The sequence below is a fragment of the Emys orbicularis genome, chromosome 9 (assembly GCF_028017835.1).
Source record: "Emys orbicularis isolate rEmyOrb1 chromosome 9, rEmyOrb1.hap1, whole genome shotgun sequence".
Taxonomy (NCBI): domain Eukaryota; kingdom Metazoa; phylum Chordata; order Testudines; family Emydidae; genus Emys; species Emys orbicularis.
In genome coordinates this window covers 54,366,299-54,383,917 of record NC_088691.1, presented here as the reverse complement: position 1 = coordinate 54,383,917, position 17,619 = coordinate 54,366,299, and the positions used below count along the sequence as shown (strand labels likewise).

The following is a 17,619-nucleotide window of genomic DNA, read 5'->3' as shown; positions in this document are numbered from 1 at the left end:
ACAAGACCGAGTAGCTCGCACACGCTTCCAGGCCCAAAGATCCCAAAGCACTTTACAAATAAGTCTGTAGAGAAGCCACAGCATTCAGCATCCTCCGGATCTAAGGTGAGTGACGTGAGTATGATCAGGTGAAAGGGAGGGGTCTGACATCCAGGTTGGTGCCTCTGGCAGAAGTAGAGAAATGACATGAGCTCTGTGAAACCCTGGGCTCCAGACCATCTTCCAGGCACACGCCCTCCAGGATGTCTGAGCTCAGGGCTACGAGTGAGACATATCAACTGGCTGATGGGGGAAGGGAGACATCTCCTGCTTCGTATTCCTTGAAGCAGCACCAGTGCCAGCCTAGAGAAAGATCCCTGCTGTTCTCCAAGCCCCAGGAGAGCATAACCATGGCTGACATACACAGGAGCAGCCAAGATTCGGAGTAGGCATCAAGAGGAAAACTGAGGTACCTGGAATGAAAGGGAGGGGACAGTGGGAAGACCCAGTATGGACTGGCCTAGGAGTGAGGTGCTGGCCTAAATCCAAGCTCAGGTGCCCCTAGGAGCGGGGTGAGTGTGGTGGATGGAGCAATGCCACTTAGCGAGAGGATGTACGGTAGCCCAGGTGCGTCAGCGGCAGAGTGAGGGCAGGCCATGGGATCTGCTGCCCCTCCCCATTAGTGTTAGCTTACGCCATGACAGTAGGGACTGGGGGCCCCGGCAAAGATGAGGCACCCATTGCGCTAGGTGCTGTACATAACACAGGGAGAGACAGCCCCTGCTGTGCAGAGCCTACAATCCCCGCAGGCGAGCCAAAGGAGCCATGGTACCGACAGGAAACTGAGGCCTAAAGAAACTCAGGCCCGGAGTCACAAAGGGACTTAGGTGGTGTGACGTTGGACGTTGCGGAGCCTACCAAATCACAGGCTCACACTGGGATCCACAAAGCTGCGTTCGGTGCCTAGGGTCCCTATACAATGCATGGGGAGAGACGGGCCTGAGAATGTGCCCCACAAAGCCAGCATGCTAGGTGGGACCTGCCTAAGCCAGCCAAGGGGAGGTGCCGATACACAAGAGAGGGGCTCCTCTATCCATGGGACTTAGAAATTTTGTGAGTCCCTCCCTAAGTGACGGGCCCAAGCTCCCCCAGGGAGTCTGTGGCAGAGCTAGGAACTGAACGCAGGTGTCCTGTCCCCGGTACTAGGTGGCACCACACATCAGGAGCCTTTCACCTCTACAGACGTGGGTGGAAAAACTGGCCCATGAATTAAGTCTCTTTCCAGGTCCCACTTGTGCTTTCCAGGTCCCAAACCCACTGCTAACTCAGCCAAAGCGTCAGGCTCTGCCTAGGAGAAAGCCAAGACCACAACAAAAGGGGAAGTTGCCAGCATTGGCAGAGCATTGGCAGAGCTGTGTGGGGCAACTCCTGCAAGGGGGAGGGCCTGGCACAAGTCGCTGCCATCTGCGTCTCACGAGAGTGCTACGTTCGCTCGCAAGTAATGATACAAGAGAGTGAGAAGGAGAGTCATGTAGCATGGCATGTTACCCACAGTCCCGCTGAGCTTGGAGCGTTAAGCCAAGGTACACACCCAAAGCCCCAGTCTAGAGCAACAGGAGACAAGGGGACCAGGCAGGCAGATCTCCATGACACTTCTCCCAGCTCCGGAAAATCCATCCCAGGTGGCCGCCGTAACATCAATAATAGGCCCCCAAAAGAGCAGTCACCTTCTGCAGCAGTTCCTTGTGGTTTGCGTACAGCGGAATTCTCTTGTCCACCAGCTGCCACCAGACACATGGCTCTGGGTCGCTGCCCTGGAGAAACTGGGAGAGGAAATCCAAGACGTTACACTCAGGCTGACATTGCCACAGAGTGCGTATTTCCAGCTGCACTCGGCACGTGGCTGGCACAGCAAAGCCTGGGACGGGATGGCTCAGGTGCGGAGGAGCTGTTTTCCCCAAGCCTTGATTACCTGGGACTAGCACAAGCACTAACTACTGGTGTTTTAACAAGGGGACTCCAACGGTGTTGGATAAAAGCTAGTTCCTGGGGCTATGTCCTCCCCACCGATGTGTCCCCAGGACACAGCAATGGCCCGGCTGCCCTCCCTCAATGCTGAGCGGAGGCGAGCGTCAGGCAGGTAATAGATTTCAAATGAAGGAAGTCATTGAATTTTCCTGGGATCTGGTCTCATGGTGCCTGCTGTTGCATGTACAGTCCTTACACAATAAACTTAACAGCACGCCCTGCTCCACCACTGTGCTTCTCCCTGGCCTAGGGTTGCCAACTGTCTAATCGCACAAACCCAAACACCCTAGCCCCGCCCCCTGCCCTGCCCCTTTCCCAAGGCCCCATGCCTGCCCTACCCCTTCTCTGAGGCCCCGCTCCCCCACTCACTCCAGCCCCCCTGCCTCCATCGTTTGCTCTCCCCCACCCTCACTCACTTTCACCGGGCTGGGGCAGGGGGATGGGGTGCAGGCTCTGGGCTGAGGGATGGGGCCAAGAGGTTCAGAGTATGGGAGAGGTCTCCGGGCTGAGCCTGGCTCCAGGGCAGGGGGTTGGGGTGCAGGAGAGGGTTTGGGGTGCGAGCTCTTGGATGTAGTTTGGGTGTGGGAGGGGGTTCAGATCTGGGGCAGGGGGTTGGGGTGCAGGAGGAGGCTGGGGGTGCGGGCTCTGAGAGGGAGTTCGGGGGTAGGAGGTGGTTCTGACCTGGAGAGGGGTTTCGGGGTGCAGGCTCTGGGAGGGAGTTTGGATGCAGGAGGTGGCTCAGGGCTGGGGGTTGGGGGCAGGAGGGGTTCAGGGTGTGAGCTCTGGGAGGGAGTTTGGGTGCGGGAGGGGGCTCAGGGCTGGGGCAGAGGGGGTGCATCAGGAGGTTCGGGGTGCAGGCTTTGGGAGGGAGTTTGGGTGCGGGAGTGGGCTGGGGCAGAGGGTTGTGGTGCGGTAGGGGTTCGGGGTGCAGGCTCCAGCCGGGCGGTGCTTATTTTGGGTGGCTCCCACAAGCGGTGGCATGTCCGTCAGCGGCTCCTAGGCTCACGGGTGGCCAGGTGGCTCTGCGTGCTGCCCCTGCCTGCAAGCACCGCCCCCACAGCTCCCTTGGCCACAGTTCCACGTTCCCAGATAATGGGAGCTGCGGAGTTGGTGCTTGGGACAGGGGCAGCACGCAGAGACCCCCCTGGCCGTGTCTCTTCCTAGGTGCCGCTGCCGGACATGTCGCTGCTTCTTGGAGTGGCGCGGAGCCAGGGCAGGTAGGGAGCCTGACTTAGCCCCTCTGCGCCACTGGACTTTTAGTGCCCTAAAATCTCCCAGATTGGCTTCAGTAGCCTCCAGGAGATCGAGCCCGATTCCGGGAGACTCCCGGCTAAACCGGGAGGGTTAGCAACCCTACCCTGGCCTCTCCTCCCTCCCCCCATTTCTCTCCTCTTGCAGCCCCTTTCACTCCTTCTCCCCTCTGCCTAGCTCCATTTCTACACCACCCCCATTGCTATCCAGGAGCCCTCTCTCACCTGCTCCTTCTCTGCATTGTCCAGGCTGGGTCCCCCCCACCTGCAGGCAGAGAAGCAGGCTGGAATGGGACCACAAGGCTTGTGAGCACACCACCACCACGCTGCTGAGATCTGGGCCATTCCCCGGGCTCTGCAGCTTGATCCCACACCCACCGAAGTTGGCACGAGGCTCTTCATTGACTTCAGTGAATGCTGGCTCAGGCCCTGCGGAGATGCCTGCTCAGCCCTGTCCCAGCAGTGAGGCCTTTCCGCATGGAAGTTAGTGCTTTGTGGGACAGAAGGCAAAAGGCATTTACCGAGTTCAGCCGCTTCATCTGCACGTCGCTCTGATCTTCAAAGTGCATGTTGATGGCCACTGTCTCGATCCAAGCATTGTCCGTGTTCCTGGGGTCATCGACGTAGCCTTTGTATACCTAAGGGATAGAGAGGGCAACTGGGAAGGGTTCCCCTTGGGTTTCAGTGTGTTAGCAGAAGGTCAGCTGTGACCTGGCTCAAGAGTGCCAGAACAGGGGGGCCAGGGGGCCATGGCCCCCACTTTTTACCCCCGTTAGGGAGAGAGAGAAGGGGAGGGGGTGGAGAGAAGTGAGCAGGAGGCGGGGTGTTGGGGGGAAGAGATGGCATGGGGCGGGGCCTCAGGGAAGGGGTGGCGTGAGGGTGGGGCTTCTAGGTGTAGGGGTGGGGCAGGGGCGGGGCTTCTGGAAGAAGGGGCAGCATGGAGGACAGGGCCAGGGTTTGGGCACTGGTGGCCCCGCCCACTCGTAGGGAACTTCCGCCGCTCCTGGTGACAGAGTGGGGGCTGTGGGAAAGTCCTGCTTTCACATACACCATCCCGGTCATGGGACAGTCCTGCAGCCAGCGGTGTCCCAAAGGAACTCTGGCACATTGCCTGGGAACTCTGCTTAACCACAGCAAGTCCCACGCGATGGTTGTTGTGCCCGGCAGGACAATCCTGGCCTGTTCTACCATTCCTCCGTCCTCACTTCCGCAGACCACACCAGGGTCATGTACACAGAACTGCAGCCCGGGCCCATTCTGGGGCCACCCTGTCCTGCGTGGGAGGAACTGGCATGTTATCATCATGGGAACGTGTGTCTGACTCTTGTCCTGCTTCCCAAACACGGTGCCATGCGGCGTGCCCAGCATACCTCTGCACCTTGGTTCAGCAGGTTCTGGAACTGTGGCCAGAACTCCCTCCTCAGGACCCGCTTCAGCTTCAGTGGCAGCGATTCCCCTGGCTCCAGTGATCCCTGCACAGAACCAGACCATCACAACTGGGCACTGTCTGCACAGACAGCTGGGACTCCTCCCTCACTGCAGCAAAGAGAGCAGGCCCCATGCTTGCTACTAAGGAAGCAGGAGTTCCCAAACTATACACTGCCCCAGACGGGGAAACAAGCATGGAGCATCCCACAGGTCTGCTCTGGGCAAGGAGTGAAGGGACACCCATGGCAGAAACTCCTCAGGTGTGCGTGAAAATACGGTTTTGCACATAACTTAATCCACCTCTGGAACTCACTGCCACATGATGTTTCTGAGGCCAGGCTTTGAGCAGACACTCCTGAGTCAGAACTGGCTGTTAAACTAGCAAGGAGGAAAATGATACGGACTATTAATCACCTGCTAGGCCTGGGGATGATGAAATGCCACTTGTAGTATCGTATTGCATTGTAAGGTGCATTCTGCACTGGACAGGCTAAGGCCAGATGGACAACTGGGCTGTTCTGGCAGAATTATGAGACCTCTGGGCATGGGGGATAAGACACACTGAATCCCAGCTGAGGGCAGATTGTGTCTCCCTCCTGCAGAGACCCACAGGGCCTGTCTATGTTTTACATTTTGGTAACATGGGTGTAGCTTGTGATGCCAATAACATCTCTCTGCACTGACTGATCTGCCTATGTTTTCTGAGCCTTTCAAACCTAGGTCAGGTCGATGGGCTCCTTAGCACTTACCCCTGGCAGAGCCCAATGATCTGACACAGGAGACTTGACAACTAAGACCTCCAGCATTTTCTTTAGGCTCTTTCTATAAATGGATCCATCCATATTCCTTCTCCAGCTACAAAAGAGAAACGTGTCATGCTGCCCTGGGAGCTGGCTCTTCCCGTACCTCCCCGTGGCACGGCAGCGAAGATCAGTTTCAGTGCTCAGGGAGGACCGTGATGGACTTTGCTCTCACGAATGTCATCAAGGAGATTACACACTCCTAGCTTTTACATCTGTTAGAAAACAAGCCAGTTTCCCAAGATCCCCCAGCCCTGTTTCCGGATATCAAGGGGAAAGCACGGCTCCTGAGATAAGTGGTTAAGCGTGGTCGTGGGCCAGACAGACACCAGGGACTTCTGAAGTCTAATCCTTTCTCTGCTCCCAATTCATCACGTGGCCTTGGGCTAGTCATTTGCCTTCTGGGGGGATCTAATACTTACCTATCTGAGTGCAGTGAGCATCAATTAGCTAATGACTGTAAAGTGCTTTGAAAGCATTAAGTGGTGTTTACTGTAAGTGCTAAGCAATAACAGAAAATTATCAAAGATCTAATTGCTATACAATAGCACCATGGTCTATGAAATAAGAACAGACTGCTCTTTATTTAAAACAAAGAACGGGAATCGTTTTAGCAATACATTTCCTTCTGTATGACAGAGGCCTCTGCCCCGTGCGTTACAGACATAATGTTCCTAGCTCAGCCAGTAGAGGGTGCTGCTCTAGTCAAGTAACTGCCACGTGCCAGTAGAATGGTGCCCAGACGTGCAAGCCGAGATCTCACTTGCTGTACTCACCGCGTCACTATGGGGTGCAGCGCACGGTTCGGTCCAAAGAAGCGTAGGCTTCCTCGGCCTCGTAACCCCGTCCTGCCCATAGGATTCCTAGCACAGAAAGAGCCAGAGAGGCATTGGTATCCCTTCGCCAGGATTATTGGCTTGTTCAATCACGCCGTCGCTCATGGAACTCAACGGCCAATGTCATGGGGTGACGCTGTGTTTGTTCAAACAACAAAGGTGCTGGAAATGTTTCAGCACAGCCCTGAAGGAAGACACATTTCCACTCCGGTATTCGCATCTTGGAGCTTTGGAAAATTCCAACCATCAAAGGATAATTGCTCAACCCAATTTCAGGAAATGAACATAAACAAACATTCCAGACGCCTTCACCAGGACAGGAGAAGTTATGGTGGCTTCTAGTTATGAGTGCACAGTGGGGTTACCTACAGCAGCGGGGGGCGCATTGGAAGGTGGGAATGCTTCCACCAGGATAGAAAGGGCCATGTCTCTTGGTTCTTGTTCACCATCCCATTTCCCCGAGAGCCATCGTCTGTTTCCATTTTGCTTTGTCATGAGGCTTCTAGGGTACAATTGCATGGAGCTTTGTTTGGTTTAGGATCAAGGGCACTATTTTCCACAGTGTCAGAGGCACCATCAGACACACAGCCTGGTCCCTGTCCATGGAGAGAAGTTTGCAGAGTAACGTTGGGTAGAAATGTTTCCCCTGTAGAGCCTGCTTTGACATGTTAGGGTTTCTTTCCCTGGACTTTCCCCACTCCTGAGTGAATGGCTTGCCAGTGAGTTGCAAGTATCTGCTGAAGTCGCTCCCCGAACGTCTGTTCCAGAATACAGGGCATGCCCACAGCAGCCTTTCCCAGTATATTAACTTCCCCCAATTCACTGGCAAACCCTTGACTGGAGGGAAAACGTGCAGTGGAGTCATGCCCTTTCAATGCATGTACCCAGCCCCTCCTCACTTTGACGGCTTCAGAAACTGCTGCCCTTCCTCCAGCCCAGGTAGCCAGAGCCTGCCCTAAAAGGAATTAGCCTGTTCAGGAGAGTGGGCCCGTTGGGCTCTGAGCAAACACTACTTGCTGGAGGTGTACTGCTTGCTCTAGGGGTTGGGGCTCCCTTGCTCCAAGGTGTGGGTTTTCCACCTCTCCTTCACTCCTGAATGGTCAGGAGGCTTTGCCTGAATGGGTCCACCACCCAGCTCCAGCCCCATCCCTCAGTCAGCACCACAGACCTCATGCTTTGCCCGGGAAGCACAGATCTGGCTGACAGTGGGAGCCCCAAGTCTCTCACTGAGCTCTGGTGGTTTTCCCAGCAAATGGCCAGTTCCGTGTTTTCCAGGACAAAAGCAGCCTCAGGGCCCAGGCTGGCAGGAGGAGGGGGGCCCAGGGGCACAGCACTCCCTGAGGGAAGTGGAGGGCCAGTTTTCCGCAGAGACATCCTCCCAGTTAGGAGCAGTGAGTAGCTTTTAACCCCCCTCTTCCCTTGAAACCGCCGGGCAGACTGGAAAGGAGTTGGGGAATCAGGCAGGGCATCTGCAACATTTCAGGCTGTTTCAGGAAACCCAAGACCTGGTGAGTGGAGCTGGGCTGGGGATCTCCTGAGCTTCCTCATGTTTTCCAAGCACTGCTCAGATTCACATAACATGGGGCAGGAAGCAGCAGCTCTCGCTGCTAATCTGAGGGAGAAGCGGATGGAGATTAGGGACCTGATTCCGCCTCCCACCCGTGGGTGTATGTCAGGAACAACTCCCATGGATTTAATGGAGTGATCCCAGACAGTGTGAGTCAAGAACTAACCACTCTGATCACAAGTGAGCAACCCACCAGGCCTCCTTCTGTGTTAAGATCAGACATGGGTGGCAGGTATAATAGGCCATGGGAGGCTAAGCGTCCGCAAACCTAGCCCGTGGCCCTGCCCATGCTCCACCTCGAGGCCCCGCCCTTGCTTCCGCTCTCCCCCGAAGCCGGCAGGGCCTCAGCTCAGGCAGCAGTCTGGAGCTCAGGGCTCAGCCAGCCGACGGCTTGGGCCGGCTGGCGGACCGGGGCGGCTGGCGGCCAGGGATAGCTTAGGCAGGCCAACGGCCAGGGGCGGCTTGGGCTGGCCGGCGGTCCAGGGGTTGGGCTGGTGCTTGGGCCAGCCGCAGCCCGGGGGTCTGGGTGGTTCGGCCAGGACTCCTCTGGCCATGGGGGGGGGGAAGGGAGCTCAGAGCTCTGGTGGGGGAGGGGGCGGGGCCTTGGGCAGAAGGGGCAGGGCCGGGGGCTAGCCTCCCCAAAGGGGGCGTTCACATGCCGTCCATGCGATCTGAGTGACTGCACTGCACTGTGAGACCGCAAGAGGCACATGTGGCTTGTGACTGGTCTGAAGTTGGGCTGCCCTCTTCCTCCCTACCCCTGGGAGAAACGGTACCACTGAGCCGGAGCCAAAGCGCCAAGGCAACAGAGCCAGTTTGCTTTGGCAGCATTTGTGTGAGACGCCCCCCACCCCGCCTGGCTCACTCACAGCGGCAGCCTGTTCTGGACAGCATACATGCCGTGGAAGCTCTGTCGGTTGATCAGTCCGTCCATCGCATTGTAGTTTATCTTCGAAAGAGCTTCCAGGGAGCTGGAAGACAGAACAGAGCCCCTGTCCTCTTCAGCACACACGGCGCTGGGGAGCAGCCACAAACACCAACGGAGCCAGCCGGCTGGCGCGGGAGAGAGCCAGGGCTGGGCAGAGAGCAGGAGAGCGCTGCTGGCACAGCCAGCCAGCCAGTGGGGGAGATGGATACATAAAGGCAGGGGGCTGGAAGAGAGGTCGGGGGTTCAGAGAATGAGAGTGAGAGAGAGAGAGAGAGAGAGAGAGAGACTACCTGATCCCACACTCACTCTCTGAGAGGATCGCTCGCAGCCACCTCCTTCCTGTCTGCCGTGTAGAAGGGAGGGTCATAGATCTGGAACTCCACCTGCAGAGCACACAAACCACTTCACACACGTCCCGCCAGCCCAGGGGCACAGCCCTCCCGCCAGTGGCTCCAGGACGGCACAGCCCCCTCCAAAGAGCTGGTGAACCCCAACGTGGCCCAGAGGAACTACCCTCTGAGGGATATAAGGACTGGCCTCCTTGGTATCCCATCGGAGCCCAGCCCTGGAGCACTGACGCTGAGGAATTCTGCTAAAATTGACGAGGGTGGGGGGAACCACACGCCAAGTGAAAGATGCAAGGCTGGGCTCTCAGAGGAGAGGATTCATTGAGGGCCTGATCCTGGGCTGCCGAAGCCAGCAGGAACACTGACACGGCTCCCCCGAGCCCCTCTCTGCCCTCCCCATTTCACTGAGCCTCGCATGGGTGTCTGTTCTTGGCACAGCTGGTCCCTGAGCTCCGAGTTTAGTTCAGCCTCCCCTGGGATCCTCAGGGAGTGGGCTGGCCTCCCAGTGGGACGGGGCAGCCCCAGGCCCAGCACCGCTAAGGCAGTGCAGCCCAGCCAGCGCCCTCTGGGGAACGTCCTCAAGTGCACCCAGTGCCGCAGGAGTCTCACCTGTCTCCAGGAGGGATGCTGGCATGGGGGTGGGACCTGCAATGACCGCCCAACTCACTGCTGGAAACGGGACTCAGGACAGCACAGACATGGGCACAGCAAGGGGGAGTCCGGCATCCACGGTGGGAAGTGTCCAAAGTGCAGCGTTTAATTCCGCAGGTAGGTCCGGACTCCCCTCGGCCTGCTGTGCCGAGCTGCTGAGCTCCCTCCCCAGGCCACGTGGCCGAACCATGGCTGGAGGCCCCCTCGCTTGACATCTTGGGCTTAGGGTCACCGAGTGAGGCAGCGTCAGAGCCGGGCACAGGGGTTCCTGGCTCCCGGCTCTGTGCTCTGCCCACTGGACCTGCCTGCCTCCATCAACACGCCCCAAGCGTCACAGGCTACGGCCCCTCTCCTCCGGGCAGGTCTCCCATCCACAGGCCCTGCTCCCTACAGTGGCGCTCTCCTACCTCCCAGGGCACCTTCTCGTCCGGCACCGGGAAACGGACTGTGGAGGAGCTGGGATAGAGGAGGTTGCGGGCGCTCACATGGTACAGAGCTGTCGTCTCCTCTGGCTTCTCCTCCGAGCCGTACTCCTTCAGCTCCGGGGCTTTGCTGGGGACTGGGAGATAAACACAAAGAGCCGAGACCCCCATGGAGCAGAGGAACGTGAGCTCTGAGAAGAGTTGGGGTGAAAGCAATGGGGTTCGTGCTGCCTGCTGCCAGGGTTAGCTGGGTTTCCCCATGAGAACGGCTTTGCTTCACCACTCTCTCGGCCTGACCCAGACTCTCTGGGCCTGGGAACACTGGAAAGTCTCCTGCTGGGGCCAGTAGGCTTCAGGCCCTGTGCCCCTGGCCACCCCCTCAGTGCGGGCATTGTCTGCACAGGACACTGGCTGCTGAAGATTTCGGCCTAGAACTTGCAATTTGTTGCATTGCCCCATAAAAGTGGGTCTGCCTCTCCTCCCTTCCCCAGCACAGTCACACATACGCCCCTGCCCGCTCCCCATCCCGCAGCCCTGCTCCCCCTGCACAGACCCCGAGGGCCCGGAGAAGGAATCCAGCATGGGAGGGAGCTGTGGGGCAAGTGGAGGTGGGGAGCTGCTGGGGAAGGGGTGGGAAGGATGATCTCCAATACAGTGGGGCTGGAGGCGGGGAGGGGAATTAGTAGGAGTCTGCTGCACTGTGTAGCACCCAGCCGCCACGGCACAGCCCACACAGGGTATGCAGAAGCTGGCAGTGAACCTCCCAGCCTGGGCACAATGCCCCCTGCCTGCCCTGGGAACAGGAGCAGGCCCTTTAAGAACAACCCCGCCTCCCTTCCCCCAGCTCAGGGCATCCAGGACTCTCTGTGCTCCTTCTGCAATGGGGCAGGGCCTGCCACCCAGCTCACCCAGGAGCCTCTTGCCCCGTCCTGCTCTCAGACATGGCGGTGGCACTGGCGCCAATCAGGCCTGTGCTGGAGCCAGCGGAGTGATGCTGGTGGGAACCCTGGAGAAGTGAGAGGAGAAACGGGTCCTGGAAGACAAAGGCTGGTCTTTCCTCTCACACGCTGGCAGCCAGAGACTGGCTAGACTTACCCATGGTGGGCACGTCCTCCTCTGAACCAAATCCATTCCCACGCAGGGCCCGCACGATCCAGGCCAGGGTCTTGGCAGTCTGGGACATCTATCCAGAGCAGGGCAGACCATCAGGGAAAGCCACCTCCCAGCATCTCCTGCCCAGGGCCCAGCTTGGACATGGGGGGTCCATGGATGCCCCGTTTCCAGGCTCAGGGATGTGTTTGGATTTTGGTTTAGTTCAATTTTACCATGATTGTGAGAGCCAGAAGGGACATGGCCCTGCTTTGTCAGGACAATGGTTGGAGCTCTCTCCCCCCGCCCCAGGAGACGGTCTCAGGGAGCGTAACCCTCCGTGTAATTCCTCTGACCTTGGGACTGAAATCAGTGCCCAGTTCTGCTGGGCTTCCTCTGCTGAAGGGGATCTAATGGAAGAGGAGCTGAGGCTCAGGGGTGGGATGGGACTATATCATCCCCCAATAGCGCAAGTCTTCCCAGAGTGGTTGGATGAGACGTTTTGCCTGCTCGATTCTCAACTCGACCCACTCTCCGGCCTCTGACCCACTCCCTGGGCCCCCCCATGACCCCCTGATCCTGAACATGGCCAGCTGCCCAGGCCCCAGCCCAGTCCCCACTCCCAATCCCGAGTGCCCCGATACAGCCCCCAATCCCAAATGCCACCCACTCCACGCAAGCCCATCCGTGACAACATATGTCCTCTCAATGCGCCTCGAGCTCTGTCTCACCTGCTCTTCCAGACCAGTCAGCCTCTGCTCCACCAGACCGGTCCTCTTCACTCGATCCAAATCCAGCAACTCCACCAATACGTCCACCCTGCGAGCGGGCGAGAGGAGACAGGAGCCTTGGGGGACGAGACGCCGAGCAGGTGTCCTGCGCAGCGGCATACAGCCAGTGAGGTGCTGCTCCGGGGTCAGGGCAGCCTGCCTGCCTTCACGCAGCGCTGCCCACAGACACCCTGCCCCTCGCGCCGCCTGCCAGCTCAAAGTGCCGAATTCCTGCCTTTGCCTTCCCAGCGCCCCCCACTGTTCGTCATCCCTGGTGGGTGCTGCTGAGGAGGAGGCAGGGTGGAGTTGCCCCGGGGCACATCTGCAGAGGGTTGTGCCTCAGTGTCCCCTGCTCCCTGGAGCACAGCTGAGTGTGAACGCGGCACATCCCTTGGCACGGCAGTACGTCCTATCTCAGAGAGGCCCGCTCCGCAGCAGCCATGCTGGGGGACTGCTCCTCCCTGCCCCTGTCTGCACACAGTGGTGCAGGGTGCATGGAGGTGGGGCCAGCTCCTTGCCCTCTCTGCGCTGGCAGCAGGGCCAGTCTGGCCCGTACTGAGAGGTGCAGCACATGCGGATCACATGCACTAGCCGTGCAGAACTCCTGCTCAGGAGCTCGCTCGCTGCTGCATCTGGCTAGTGCTGTAGCCTTTGGTTTGCCCCCGAGTCCTATTTCTGCAGATCACATAGACAGCGGAGGCCACAGTGCAAGCAGCGGGATGCTGCAAGTTCACCCCAAGGTGCGATGCGGGATGGGCGAGGGCTGGCACACACCTACCTGCCTTCTGCTTAGCTCTGCCCAATGCTACCAGGCACCTTTCGTGTGCACTAAATCCCTCACAAGCCGCACTGCATGTCTCACCCACACGCAACAACCCACTATCTCCCCTGCCAGACAGCAAGCTTAGCACAGCCCTATAGCCCTGCAGAGAGTGGGCCACATCCTGCTCTCATTGACACCTGTGCCAGCCCAGGAGTGTCCGGGAGCCACTGTGCCAGGAGTAACTGCTAGAGTGTGAACAGGGCTCTTCACGGAGCCTCAGGTCCAAGCTGCTCCTTCACACCTCTAACGTATCCTCTGGATGTGCAAGAGCTCCAAATCATTCCCACACGTACACCCTATATCTCCGCTGGCTGCTGGACAGGGGCTTCCGTTGGCCTTGCCAGGCCTCCGGCGGCCAGGGCCAGAGAACTAACAGCGATTCTTTCCTTGTCTCCAGGGCACCTGAGCCCTAATAATCCGACTGCTCTCCTCCACTGACCTATCCCTCTGCTCCGGACTTCACTCCGAGCCCACTGAGTCGACAGGAGGAGTCACTCCAGAGGGATGCTCGCTTTCTCAAACCACTGAGTGCACTGCCCCTGCAGCATCCCCAGCCAGGGACCAAGGAGAGAAGCCAAGTGCACTGCAACGCACCCTCGGCAGGGCTCAATGGCCATTCCAGTGGCAGATACACCAAGTGCTTGGCTTACCTTGGGTTGAGTTTTCACTATGAGCCCCAAAGCCACTAGTCATCGATCCCTTGGTCTAGTGCTTGGAGCACTACAGAGCCACACACGCAGCCCCCAGGGAAAAGAGAAGCGTGTCTCACTGAGGTGGCCCCACAATAGAGGAGACAGGTTCTGGAGGGAGCCCCAGCAGCCTGTTAGCACGCTGGGGGCAATGGGAATGGGAGCAAAACAGCTGGGTTATAAGGAAAGAGGCTGCGAAAGGCAAACGAACATCACTGATCTATTGCTCCCAGCAGTGCGATGAGTCCCCCCACAGACTCTGTCACAGCTGAGCCGGACGCACTGGATGGGAATGTCCCAGGGCTATCACAGCTCCAGGAGCTGGGGGCAGGGTGTGATGGGTTGGTAATACTCTGTGTCGACCTGGTTATTGGCATGTTACTGTGCAAACTGCTTGAGTTTAGTTTAATGGGGGCTGTCAGGAGAAACAAGCAGAAAAGGATAAGCCACTTCTCCACAAACACTTGAGGGCTGTTAAGGGATAACGCCAGGATGGGGAAGGCCCAGGAACACTGGAGCGCTGAAGAACTATAGTGGGGTTTAAAAAGGGGGCCTCTCTCTCAAGAAAGGGGAGTAGCAGTTTGGGGGAGCCCGACTGAGACGGCCCCCGCTGGGGCGTGTGAAGAAGCCAGGCCTACCTGGGTTCCCATCAGGGGATGCCAGGGCTTGAAGTACGCGAGATATGCATGTAAACGTGGTTGTTTTAAAAGCCTTATTTCTCACCGGCTTCAGAGGGACTAGGAAGGGGACCCTGGGGACAGCTGCCCAAAGTCCCCCCACTCAGAGCTCCCTTCGTGACATCAGAGAGCACTGACACCCACAGGTCTTTCCCAAGGGAACACGGGGCGAGAGGGGGCCGGTACCTCTGCGCGACGTCTCGGATCTTTTGCTCCATGTTCTGCTTCTCCCGGCACTGCTGGTGCTGCAGGTAGTTCTCCTTCAGATACGTCTCCCAGGAGAGAAGGGCCGCTTCCTCGTTCTTCTCCAGCTTTTCTTCTGCAGAAGAAACCGAAGAGCTGAGCACTGGAGGAGAACCCCCAGGTCCCTCAGACCCAGGCCCTACTCCATGCCACTCACACCCAAGTGGCACTATGTCTCCTCCAGATCCCAGTCTGGCCTGGAGAACATCATCGTCTCCCCATAGCCCTTTGAGCCACGGCCAATGCAATGCTGCAAACCGCTGTGGCCCGCGATGCACTGTTGCCCTAGCCCAGCCTAGCGGAGGCAAGGCCCCACCGCGTCACGACCAGCCTGGCCTGGGAAGGAACTCCTTACTGAGCTGTTTGTGCCGCTTTGCCGGCTGCCGGAGCAGGACCCTCTTGACAAAGAGCTGCAAGTGGTTGAAGAGGATGAAGGGCGGGGGAGCAGCAGGCCGGCCGTGATACTCCTCAATCAGGTCGTGCCGCTGGAACTTCCAGATCTGGTCGGTGTGCTCCTGCACCTGCTGAAATGTGTAGCTGGGAGGAGGGCCCAGGGGGCAAGGGATTAGCTATGGTCATGCCAGCGGGTGCCAGGCAGAGGGTCTGCAAGCCAGCTCTGGGCACCACCCCAGGCACTGCATTCTGCCCTTCTTGCTGGCTTCCAGCCTTGATTTTCCTTTCATTCCTGGCCTCCCTTCCTGCTGCCCTGCAGGGCTCAGGGGTTGGCCCTGGCACAGAGGGGTGGATGGGCTCCCAAAGGAGGTGCAGGTGGACCCTTTCTTGGGGGCCTGACAATGCGTCTGCACCACAGCACCCAACCAGCTCACCAGGTTCCTCAGGCTTTTGGCTGGTATCTCAGGCTTGCATCTAGAGCAGGTCACCTGACATCTGAGCCAGTGTGCCCAGGAACTAGCCTGCATGCCGGCCAGTGCAGCTGGGACCCCACATCCACCCTCAAGCTGGTCAGGGCACCCAGGACCCCCAATCCACACACCCCCAGGCAGGTCAGGGCACCTGGGACTCCCCAATCCACCTTCCCAGGCACGCCAGTGAAGCTGGGACCGTCCATCCACCCCCCAGACAGGTCAGGGCAGCTGGGGCCCCCAATCCACCCCCCTCCACATAGACAAGTGCACTTGGGGGCCCCAGTCCATCTCCCCACACACAGGTCAATGCACCCAGGGTCCCCAATTCAACCCCCCCGACACGTAGACAAGTACATCCGGGGGCCCCAGTCCACCTCCTTACACACACAGGTCAGTGTACCTGGGACCCCACAACCTACCCCCCTACACGTCAGTGCACCTGGGGCCCCCCAATCTGCCCCTCATGCAGGTCAGTGCACCCAAGGCCCACACATAGAAGTCAGTGAGCCTGGGGCCCCCAAATCCCTCCATACACATGCAGGTCAGGGCACCTGCTCCCCTCAAGTACAGGATAGTGGGATGGATCAGCTAAGCAAGACACTACAACTCCCCGCAGCCCCTTCCCACTGCTCATCCCTGCCCTGGGCCAGGCAGGAGGAGGGGCTTCCCGTGCTCAGGAAGCAGGGGCTGCATGGCAAGCCAGGAGCTGCAGAGAGGAATCCCCAGGAGCCGTGCACAGAGCCCTGTGGAACAGGCTGTGACAGCCAGGTTCAGGTCCGTGCGGGGCTTATCGGGGAGCAGCAGCAGCTGGGCACGGAGCAGTGCAGATAGGCCCCAATGAGAGACACTAACCGAACCTGGCCTGGAAACTCGCAATGCTTATTTGTTTGGATAGAGTCAGGCCCAGAGAGGGGACCCCAGGCATCAGGCCCGAAGAGCTGGACTCTCAGCTGGAGTGTCCCAGGACCACACAGGAGCCACTGTGGCTCATGCTGAGCTGAGTTGAAGCCTCTATCTCTGGGGTGCAACCTTCCCTTTTCCTGCCAGCCCTAGGAAAGGCCTTGCCCTGAGCCCTGTGTCTGAGCGGTTCCTGGGACCCACCCGGGCTAGTGCCTGCAACACCTCGCTGCTGAAGCCCCTACACTGCCTGCCCCCGAGCAGCGGTATGCCTGGCACGCTGTTGCCCCTCCCCCCCCAGTTTGGTGTGCTCCAGCACTGAGCAGCCCCCCCCCCTTTATAATAGCATTAATTCACCCTCGCTTCGCCCAATGGCCCCCCACAGGTGCAGTGAGCAGGGGGTGGCGGCGCTGGGTCTGACTCACTTGAACATGGCGATGAGTAGGTTGAGGAGGAGGATGTTTGTGAAGAGCAGATACAGGCAGAGCAAGATGACTGTCAGCCATTCAGGGAAGACGGGCCGCTTGTCCTTATTGCTCTCAGGGCACTTGGGCTTGTAGGGGTCTGTTCCATTCGGGCTGCACTGATCCAGATTGAAGTTTACCCCTGCGAGAGAAGAGACCAGAGTTTCACAATGGCAGGCTCTGTCATTGCCCCGGCTGTGTTTTACATGCTGCTGATCTGGGCGGCTCTGCATGGACCCAGCAGCCCACCTTAAACAGACCGGCTTAACAGCAGCCCTCTTCAGTCTGCAACACTACTTTGTTCCTGCTCTTCCCGGGCAGGGAGTTCTGTGGGGTCCTCAGACTTAGTCCCTGCATGGCGCATCTGCCCCCAGCTGCCTCTAGGACAATGGGGCAATAGACGCTTGTAACTGACTGGTCGTTTCTTAGCAACTACTCACAGGTAGGAAAGTGGCTGGAGCTTTTTCTCTGCTCCACCCCCGAGGCTGCCAGGTGCAGTCGCTAATCAGTGATGAGTTACCCTCTAGACTTGGTAGAACAGCGTTACCTGACCTGCTGATGAGCGGAATTCAGGCCTCTCTCAGAATGGTGAGTCATTCACGCAGCATTCCCAATTCCGGAGACTGTCCTTTGTATTTGCATGTAAGATTGGAGTCATAGTTCCCATCCTGAGAATAGCTCCCACTGCTTTATTCTAGCTGTCATTTACAGCATGCGATTGGCCATGTGGTGTTGTTTCTGTTGCCTGATTGGGTCAGGGTAACTCTTTAAGAGGGAGAAATGACTAATAGCAAACCTGGCACTTCCCCTGCAAATGTGCAACCCCTTCAGGAGTCTGAATATTTCCATGGAAACCAGTGATGGT

At 58.3% G+C, this 17,619-nt stretch overlaps 1 protein-coding gene across 2 annotated transcripts in view; it reads right to left on the bottom strand.

The window, feature by feature from the left end:
• Positions 1-1,676: 1,676 nt before the first annotated feature.
• Positions 1,677-17,619, bottom strand: part of TRPM2 (transient receptor potential cation channel subfamily M member 2) — a 49,001-nt gene continuing 33,058 nt past the window's right edge. For both annotated transcript variants that reach the window (XM_065411388.1, XM_065411389.1), the window contains 13 exons: positions 16,716-16,896; positions 14,883-15,064; positions 14,471-14,603; positions 12,057-12,144; positions 11,332-11,419; positions 10,222-10,373; positions 9,123-9,199; positions 8,758-8,859; positions 6,262-6,348; positions 5,435-5,540; positions 4,628-4,729; positions 3,779-3,895; positions 1,677-1,802 (listed from right to left, as the gene is read on the bottom strand). In XM_065411388.1, coding sequence (XP_065267460.1) covers positions 1,677-1,802; positions 3,779-3,895; positions 4,628-4,729; positions 5,435-5,540; positions 6,262-6,348; positions 8,758-8,859; positions 9,123-9,199; positions 10,222-10,373; positions 11,332-11,419; positions 12,057-12,144; positions 14,471-14,603; positions 14,883-15,064; positions 16,716-16,896 — 1,541 coding nt within the window. The remainder of the gene's footprint in view (positions 1,803-3,778; positions 3,896-4,627; positions 4,730-5,434; positions 5,541-6,261; positions 6,349-8,757; positions 8,860-9,122; positions 9,200-10,221; positions 10,374-11,331; positions 11,420-12,056; positions 12,145-14,470; positions 14,604-14,882; positions 15,065-16,715; positions 16,897-17,619) is intronic.